General features: G+C 41.2%; 1 protein-coding gene across 1 annotated transcript; it reads left to right on the plus strand.

Annotated features, from left to right (window-relative positions):
• The first annotated feature begins 1,172 nt into the window (after positions 1-1,172).
• LOC128739620 (putative mediator of RNA polymerase II transcription subunit 26) lies at positions 1,173-9,205 on the plus strand. Its single transcript, XM_053835115.1, has 3 exons — positions 1,173-1,403; positions 7,275-7,552; positions 7,606-9,205. Exons 1-3 carry the CDS (start codon positions 1,173-1,175, stop codon positions 9,203-9,205), a joined length of 2,109 nt encoding a protein of 702 aa, XP_053691090.1.
• The last annotated feature ends 1,518 nt before the right edge of the window (positions 9,206-10,723 follow it).

The raw sequence follows: 10,723 nt of genomic DNA on the forward strand, positions 1-10,723 counted from the left end.
AAGTAGCTCAAAAACAACAAGTCCGCGGACAAAGCGGACAGCGGACGGAATCGCAGCGGAACTCATCAATATGGACTGGAATAGGTAAGCTACCTGTGTGCATCGGCTGATAGTCAAGATCTGGGAAACAGAACAGCTACCGGAGGAGTGGAAACTACCAGGCGATCACTATTCTCAACGCCGCCAACCAAGTACTTTCTCAGATCATCTTCCGCCGTCTGTCATCACTAGCAAGGAGATTTGTGGCACGTTATCAAAACGGTTTTGTGAATGGGCGAATGACCGAACCTTTATGTTGCGCCAGATCCTCCAAAAGTGTCGCGAATACCAAGTCCCTACGCACCACCTATTCATAGATTTCAAGGCCATGTGTAATACTATCGGTCATGAAAAGCTATGATTAAGGCCACGAATGATGGTGTACAGTGCTGTGTGAGAATATCGGGCCCGTTATAAAGCCCGAAATACGAAGGAGACTTCGACATGGCGATGGTATTTCCTGCCTCTTGTTCAACATTGAGCAACAAGGTGTTATGAAATGTGCGGATTTTAACATGCGGGACACAATCTTCAATAAATCCAATCAATTTATCTGTTTCGCTATCAACGTGGATGTTGGCGGAAGAACGTTTCAGCTAGTTGCTGACCAGTATACCAAACTGAAGCAGTGAAGGTCGGATTAATGGTCAATTCGTTCAAAAACAAGTACCTGTTAGCAGGGGAACCGAGCACAATCCAGCTTGCATATGCGATACAGAAACGTTCTTTATTTAGAAACAATTTTCCTACCTAAAAAGTTAAAAGTGTAGCAAGAAGCACCTCAAGCTTTACAACCGAAGGTCCTTCCAATCAATTAATTTTTTTTGTGGTAAATCCAAAACCTTTAATGTTTCATATTGCAATCCTGCTGAGCGATTTACAACAATTTGACCATCAGACACTGTACGCGAATCGGTCGAACCCATTTGTGGAAATAATATATGAAGAAGCAACTGCCGAACTGCAGTATGAAAATCGTATCTCACCCGTTTACTGGCAATTATACGATATAGTGCATAGCCAACGCGCACCTCAAGCTCGAAAAAGGTAAACCGCGCGCGTGCTCATTTTAACGAGCCGCTTGTTGGTAGCTTTTCTGCCGTTTGCTGAATTATGCATTATTACAAAGAAAAATGGTCTGGTTTGCCTGTTGCAAGTGCAACTGCGATCTGCGCTGGCCATCTGCGCGAGCAGACCATTGCCATCGCGTCTTCCACGAAACGAATGCCGCTCGAGCTAGCGCCGCGCCGCCGCATGCCAAGCTAGCTGCCGGCGGACAGAATGGCGAAAGAAATAAGAGCATATCAATCCAAATGGACAGTTCGCCGCACTCATCGTCCATCGTCACAAAACGTCCGGTCAAGGTTGGCTAATTAAAGCGGTGTGCTGTGCCATGCCAGTGCAGTGTACCGTTCGTTATGTTACCGAAATCTCTACTGGCGGCACTACAACCGCTCGGTGCTGCCGTTGCCGACCGACGCCGGCCACGTGCATCTAATAGACACAATGACGCGGGAGTATTTTGCAAATCTGTGAATATTTTAGCCCCTCAGCCTTCGTTGGTTTTGCAAAATTTACAACTTTAGTAGTTGTTTTTAATGCTATAGTAGGAGGAGAGTACATCAAAGTTAACGAATCATGATGATTGCAATTTACTGTTCACTATTTTTTTCATATAGATATAAGATTAACAATCTTTTTCACTCAGCGTACTCACTGAACACGTTCACAGAGTATGGAAGCGTAATCAGCCGGTTTGCATTTTGAAAGCATTTTAGTGCGTGCGATATTGCCTAACTGAAGGCTGAATGCTAACATAAATCGATTAGCGGTTTTATGGCAATGGGTAACTTTATGGTGGATGACTTGAACTGAGCTTAAAATAGCAAAAATTCCCAGTAGCGATTGAATGATTACTTAATTCTTTCTATGACAGCTAAAAAATGTTTATGTAATAATAAATAGAACTCAAAACAATTCTTTAGGAAGACAGGTATCACCCAACTAAATTATGCAAAAACTCTGAAAAATTATTAAAAACTCTCGTGTGAAACTATAACAAGTTTCAGTGTTGCAATGATCGAAAAATATAAAGGAATATTATATGTAAAATGGCTTGTTATATAACCTGTAATGTTACTATACATTTTACTATTGCGACTGGAGAAATATGCCTCAAACCCGAAATCCTACTGTTTCGCTTTTATTTATTAACACAAATTTACTTTAAACAGAACAGTAAGACACATTTTCACATCGTGCGTGTTACAATAAATTTTAGTGAATCCATTTTGTTTATATTTAGTTACATTGCGTGAGAATGAATTTACCTAAAAAGGAAACTTCACATAAATAGACATGCGAATTAATGTAAGCACCTGTATGAGACATGCAACCCACGGGACAACTGAATCGATCATAACCAGCATCGCATGTATAACTATGTGCGTAGTATAAGTTCGTGTTGCGTAGTATCGATATTGCCTGAAGTGGTTTTAGCAGTTTTGTTTATTACTTGCTTTTCATGTAATTCAACGCAGCGTGTTGTAGCTGGAATGGTAATAATAACTACCACTTTTGCAGCCATTGAAGCCGCTTAAGAATTGCATAATTTTTTTAGAGTTGGAAAAGGGTGGCACTCCTGTGCTGTAATACACACGTGTACCAAGCAAAATTGCTTTGCGCAGAAAATTTTATGTAGTCTTTTGTTCAAAATAGTGCTGATTACATTCCGTATTACGACAAAACCGCATTCAATTGCCCAGATTTCGCTTAAATAATGATATATTACCCTGGTCAATAATAGCAAAGAAAGATTATGATTTCATGATTTTATGAGTGTTTATTACGACTCTTACGCTATGGTTTTCCCATGAGAATTTTTTGAGCAAGACTTTAAATTAGAAGTTAATGTTAGCAAGTGTGTAAATCCGTTAATCCGTGTTATTTATTAATTCATCACATTAATAAATAGTACTGCTGCGAAGTCTCGAGTTCATGGATTAACTGCCATAGCTGTGCTCGATCGACTATATAGAATGCTGCTTTGAAATTAATAAAGATTTTATGCAATGTTTCTGCAACATCTGTCAGATGGTAAAAGTCTGGTCTGCAGGTGCGCGAGCCCTCGTGAAGCTAGCCTGGTAATTTCCTACAAAACCCTGTGCTATCGGTGATAGCCGGCGTTACAGAACCTGGAACAGACCTTGTAGACGACGTTTATTAGCGTTATGCCGCGATAGATGCAGCAGTCAAGCCGATCAGCCTTTTTGTAGTTTGTAGATGAGACAAACAACTCCTTCCATTCGTTCTTCCGGTTACTTCTCCTCGTTCCAAATCTTAAAACCTTTGTTATAGTATAACAAAGGTAAAAATAACCCAGTGTAGGGCCATTGCCAGCATTTCTTGGCCATGTTTATAAAGCTCTGCTAGCAGGCCCTCCTTACCCTCCTTACCTCCTTACCTTCGGCAACCTTCTTAAAGATCAGGAGCTGGGATATTATTATCTCCCATGGGCACTCCTAGGTTAACTTCCGTTTACTCTTCAGAAGAAGGCAGTGTCTCACTCAGCATTTGCACGTAGTTCTCAGCATATTGCAGGTTATCTTCTGCCTGATGTTCAGCCGAGGAGGGCGGCTTTGACGTGTCTGGTATACGGTGGACAGCTTTGAGCGCACATGTACTACTACTAGGTGATAGGCAGAGTCAATATCCGCACCTCGTTCGTGGTGTTAGAGAAGAACCGGCCATCGATGAGAATGTAGTCAATCTGGTTCATTGTACGTTGGTCAGGTGATCTCCAGGTGGCTTTGAGGATATCTTTGCGTGCGAAAATGGGGCTTCGGATCACCTGCCCTCGAGAAACTGCGAAGTTTATACATCATTGGCCGTTATCGTTCGTTTCGGTGTGCAGGCTATGGTGTCCTATCACCGAACTATATATTTCTTCCCCACTGACCTGGGCGTTCATATCCCCGATGACGATTCTGATGTCCCATGGCGACTACTGTCGTATGTTGCCTTCAGCCTCGCGAAGAATGCTTCCTTCTCAGCATCGGGTCTACACGTTGATAATACGGGCTGGTACCGAATAGCCGAAACACAAATGGCCGAATCAAGATTGGCCTAAATCCAAATGGCCGAATTTCAACAGCAGTCACAGAAGACCGAATCACCAAAGGCCGAATCACGAATAGCCGGGTCACGAATGGCCGAATCACGAAAGGCCGATTTTTTTTCGAAATACCAACAAATAAAAAACATGAATTGGTAAGTAGTTGACAAATAACTTTAATCAAACAAAAACCAAAATAAGCAATACAACTATTTACTATAGGGTATAGATGATTGATAGTTCTTTGTTCCCCTAAGCGCAAATGAATTTCGTTTATTATAAGATGCGACATGTATTTACCGTATTAGTAGCAAATGTATCCTAGATGATTCAGGGAGAAACGGCCGCATGACGCGAGTGTGCGCCGGTGATCCGCCGGCCACTGCAGGGGGGGGGGGCTGCCCCCAGCATGTACCCCACGTTTTTGCAGGTTGAAGGCCGTGAATATTTTCGGCCGAATATGATGTTCGACCTTTTGTGATTCGGCCTTTCGTGATTCGGCCATTTGTGTTTAGGTCATTTGTGTTTCGGCCATTCGTGATTCGGTCATTTGTGTTTCGGCCATTCGTTGGTAATCCGATAATACCATAATTGAAGAAACGGTTCGTTATTCTCAATAGACACATTCTCTCGTTGATCGCTTTCCAATTTATCAGCTGCTTCCAAACCACCTCTTTTTTGCAAAAGATTTCCTACAAAGCTACGATGAATATTTTACGGCGTTTAAGCTGTTCTAACAGTATCCGGCCACCATCAGTGAAGTTCAGCATTCTGCAGTTCCAAGTACCGAGTACCCTTCCGTCGTCCTTGTTTCGTCGCCTAGGTCGATGCTAAATATTCCTATTTGTAATTGCTTGCATGTTCGTAGTAGTTTCACGTTGCAGGACTATGTACCGGTGTCTCGAGAAGGGGCTGCTTTCTTGTAGTACCGAGTCAACACTGTGCCTCCTTCCATGTCGATATACGACCTTAGGTGGGTGAGGACAAACGGCACCTATACAAATTTGTAGTACGTGACTTGAGTTTCAAGGTGAAGCACTGAATTCATACATGCACTTGCCCCATTTCACCCTATAGGCTCTCGTAGCTTGTAGAGTACAATAAGTGTGAGTTTTATTGTACTCTTATAGTGGTATTCAAGAGTAATTTTGGTCTTAAATGCCATCATAAGAGTGTAATAAAACCCAAATTGTTACTTGGGACGCTAGGTATGAAAAACTATTTTTTAAACAGAAAATGCTAAGAAAATGCTTTATAGTTCTGCATCTGACAGAGATAAAAGTGTAAAAATTTCTTCAGCAAACTTTCATGTTTTTACATTTTCTACAACTTTGCTATAGAAACTATGTTTATGGTTTCCAACACAAAAAAATTATTTCTTATTTTTATCATAGTGAGCCATGGCTCACTTTTGACACTTTCAGGTTATGGGTCCCACGAACAAAAGTTCCATAAACAGTATTTTTCTAAAATGAAAGCAAATGAAGACAGGAAAAAAAGCTCCACTTTTTACCCTTTTGGACCACTGTGCACCGGGGTTAGTTACCCGAAACGTATTCCGGCTGGTACTACGAGGAAGTAGGGATCAAAGTTGTTCGATAAAAACCAGTACTGATTGCTTGAAAATTAAAAAGCTAGGGATATTTACGTAAAGAAATTTTCCTTCAATGTTTGTTATGAAATACAACACACTTAACACATTTTGATCTTAATGATTGAATTATTCCGGGGCCACTTTATAAGACAATCAAAACTAACAATATTATGCAACGTTAGCAGTCACAGAGATAAAATTTACAATATTTGTACATAGATGACACGGTCTACTAAAACTGACAAATCGCGATGGTTCTACCCTAATAGTGGCGCGACTCTAACGATGTTACCCTCATAAAACCTAAGGCTTAACCACAGACAAACAGACATAACTCTTGAAAAATCAACGACAGTTAACGTCACGCACATTTTGCCTAGCAACAATGTGAGTTTTATTGTACTTTTATGGCGGTTTTCATGACCAATTTTGGTCTTAAATGCCATCATAAGAGTTAAATAAAAGCCAAATTGTTACTTGGGACTATCTATCTATCGACATTCCTGAATATTAACTTACAATAGGTGTTTCCCTTGAAAAAGGAAGTATTTTTTATAGAAAACTTTCCTCTTTTCGATAAAAAGCGCCACTTTGACCAATACATACACACTCCCAACCAACAATAAATTGGAAATGACTGTTACGGCGTGCGACGAATGGAAGAGTTATTCTTATGTCTGTGGCTAAGCTTAAGTTTGAATTCAAAAGAGGTTTGAAGGTTCATAAATATGTTCACTACCTAAAATTATACAATTATACTCGCAAGTCGCTCCCTTAGCGCTGTCTCGTGAGCCGGCTGTGCACAAAAATGCAATATCAAATCAACTATTATAATTATTATAAAAATTTAAAATAATCTCACTGATGCCATACTCGTTGCAGGACATAGGAAAAACACTTTAAAAATAATTGAAGAAATTTTAAGAATCACTTTTCAAAATTTTTAGTGTTCTTAGGATGGCGGCACTGATTTTTTTTATTAGTAGATTGAATCTAGGCCGGCACCAGTGCAGTGGCACCAGCGGTATGTAGCTCTAGAGAGTGTATGGAGAAAGAAACTGTTAAATTTCACTGAAAACTGTGGCAAGCGGTCTGCGGATGTGGCAAAATGAGGGTAACAGTAAACAGAAAAAAATGTTTCCTATGACCCTATTATAATCTAATTTTGCTGCTCTATTTTTCCCATCACATATAGTTCTCTCCTATGAATACTATTTACACTTATTATTCCATTACTTTCTTCTACCATTGCCTTCATCTATTGTAAAGACTATCATCATAAAAAGTCCAAATTAGCGACCTATCAATTATAATGAATCGTATATGCATATATTTGATTATTTCTCGACAATAAGTTTATCTGTAAGACAACAAGAAACCGCACCAATAACGGAACTCGCAAAACGACATAGGTAGCACGCATATGAAATAATGCATTGCAATCAAATATCTCAAAGCTCCGCTGTCTCCAATCACTATCGATCATCAATATCATATTAACAATCCTTTAATTTTTACCCATTGTAGATAGTGGCGCTAGTGTCACTCCTGACATTGCAAGCGTCCGCCACCAATGAAAAGAAGTCCGAGAAACGACCTACTAAGAAAGCTTCCTCAGCTAAGCCCACCAAGACACCGAAATCCATCGTCGAAGAATTTACCGGACTACCACCGGAGGATGTCGACTTCATCAAGGAACTGGACCGGCAATTCACTGAACATGGCAATAAGATTCGCATTAAGGTCCAACGGGAAAACAGTACTGGCACAAAAAGTAGCAAACGAACCATCGACGGTGACCTGGGGTAAGCTCTGAAATGAAATTATTGCCTCAATAATCGTTTGTTTTTCGTTTAAGGTATGGTCACTACAGTAATCAACCTGAAGGAGGATATCATTTTTCCAAACCGAAATATATGTTATATCCTTACGCTCAGCATAATGTACCTGTAAAAGCAACTCATACTAACGACGAAACAGTAACGGAACTAGAAATCCAGCCCTCGCATAGTTACGAACTAAAACCAATTGAAGAAGTGTACCAAATTTATCCAACTGGTGCGTACCAACAAGCTTCACGAGAGCAATACTATCATGAACAGCAGCATCATCATTATCAACAACAAGATGATAATCCGGTAATCGTTTTAAAAATTCCTGGACCAGCGAAATACGCACAACATCTGCAAGCTCTGCTGCAACAATATCTGGAAATCCGGGCTGCTCAATTGTACAAAGAAATCCAAGAACAAGAATATCACCATCAACAGCAAGCCATTCAACTACAACAGCAACAATTGATCCAACAGCAACAGCAGCACTACCACCATCAACCACAACAGCAATATCACCACCAACAGCATCAACATCATGCGCAACATGAAACCGTCAAATACAGTCAACCTGACCCATATCAGCAACCACAGGAAGTATACGTACCAGCGTATAAACCGACGTCCTACCCTCAAAGTCATTATTATGAATCCCATAAAAAGCGACCAACGCAACCAACTTACCATAAGCCAACCCCGACTCACATCGTTTACCAAGCCTCGACACAACCTGATCACCAAGCCTACCAGTACGAAACATACCACCAACAGCACGAAACTCCCCAGCACCAAGTCCAAATACAATACCAATATGTCCACCAACAAGCGGCTGCTGCTCCCGAAGAGCATCAAGAATACGTTTACCCAAAACCTGGAGTAAACTTCGTCACTCCCGTTCCGGATCAGGAAGAGCACCACGAGCACCATTATCAACCACCAGCCAAGTACCAAAACTTCGCTCAATATCACGCACATCATCAACCGGAGCATCATGACACGGAAGAATATCTTCCCGAACCGAAACTGGTGGAGAATTATCCCAGCGATAAGCACACTAGAGTCGTGTACAAATCTCAAGCTTTGAAAGCCCAACTACAGCAGGAAGTTTCGCACGACCAAGAAGATTACGTTCTCCATCAACACCATCAGTCTGAACACGGAGAAGGCCAAGAACAGCAACAATACATTTACCAGACAGTTTACTCCGGACAAGCCATGGAAGATAAATCGTTCGTCGAACCGGTTACCCCCGAGGCCATCAATGATCTTCACGGCCAAGGCTCGTCACCTGCACCGGAAATAGAACCTCGCTTCAATACCGAGACTGTAGTGTCGATAACCCAGAAACCGAAACGTATTTACAATTACCATGCCAACTCAGTGCGTTCCCATCGGCGGGCTGCTGCCAGCAATAAGAATGAAAGCGGCAGTCGTAGCGACACAGATGCTAACGAAGATGCTAAGAGCAATAGCTCAAAGTCCTCCAACAAGCGAGATGCTCCCTACACTGAGGAGCAGTTCAAAAAGATCAACAAAATGGTGCACCGAATTAAGAAGAAAAGCCAAAGCATATCAACAACAGCACGAAGTGTGGTGAGCACGACAAAAAGAACCGGTAGCACTTGAACGGTCAGAAAAGAATCGTTGTGTGTACTGTGTAGTCTCCAGAAGCTGTTGATAGGAAATGTTTATTTAATTTGTTAGTCCTTTAGTTCGGAAAACTAAGAAGAAATCAAAAATTATATAGCGTTTAGTGGATTTGTTCCTACTGAGGATGCCGCCATATTGTGAGTTTCAAAATTAATCCTGTTTAACATGATGGTAGGACCAGAAGAATGACAAATAGGACGGCTACGCTTGGGGAACTGAGCTCGCTTTTCGCCTTTCGACGACGGAGAGCCTAGTTTTACGCGGAACTCGACGGAGAATCGAACGATGGTCTAACTGTGTGACGTTGACGCTCACGGATAGCTTACTGATATAGGACCATGTTCTCTCGATTATTAGCAATATTGTTATTATTATTTTTTTCAGCATGAATAGTCATATCGTTATACGAATGTAGATCAGCAGTTGATCAACTGTAGATACAGTAACAAGTACAATAAAATCTGTTAAAAAAATTTGTGTTTATAATAATTCATGCTGGGAGATCCACGAAAATGTCTTGTAATATGGATACATGCTATCCAGGTGTAAATAATTATCAAATGCATTGTGTACCATTCCGATACCATTCGAACAAAAAAATACTAGTTTCGGGTTTTATGCTCGAAATAATAGTTATATTTATGAAACTGTTCTTAAAATGTCAAACCCGTGTTTCAGGTAACAATAATTCCATTAAGGACTCTGAAATTTAGTTTTAAAATAACCAAAAGATGAGCTTCTTAGTACAGTCTCAAGTATCAGTAAAAGAAAATTTTTATTCACAAAATATTCAGTTGGCGAATGTTTCGTACACAAAATATTCAACATAAAATAGTTCTTAATCTTTCGCAGATACATATTTCAAAACACTGAAAACAAGTGTGGTGGAATTGTAACTTCCATCATATGTAAGTAAGAGGTTCACTTACGGCTAGACTCGAGCATGAAGACTTACCAATGAATTTCAGGGGACTGCCTAATCTAACGATTTTAACAGGGTTGCACTTTCCCCGGACGGTTCCTAGGCCTAGGTCGACGCTTGATTGGAGGGTGAGCGCGGTGACCTTAACAATCGATCGTGTACTTGCTGTATCGTGAACGTACTTGAGCCCGTGTACGGAAGGCACCATCACGGGGTGTATAAAGCGCACTGCTCCGGATTTACGCACAGATACGGATGGAAATTATACTGGCAGGGCGGGGATCCGCTCGCGACACGCACGATTTTCATGCTGGACTCAATCCGATCATACTGGCATCGGCCGGAAATTCACTTTGAGACCTCCTCGAATTCGATATACACGTCCGATAGCCCGGACACATGCATAATTATTCGCCAGCACACTGGTTTGGGTAGGGTTTTACGATCGCGCACTCGTTTCACGACACACTGATGCCCGGGTTATTACAAGACAGCTGACGGCCACGCGCACTACCCACGGAAAAACGGAACGGCGGATCAGCTAACTGGACGCGACACCCCTTGACGGACTC

The sequence above is a fragment of the Sabethes cyaneus genome, chromosome 3, assembly GCF_943734655.1.
Source record: "Sabethes cyaneus chromosome 3, idSabCyanKW18_F2, whole genome shotgun sequence".
In the NCBI taxonomy this organism is placed as follows: domain Eukaryota; kingdom Metazoa; phylum Arthropoda; class Insecta; order Diptera; family Culicidae; genus Sabethes; species Sabethes cyaneus.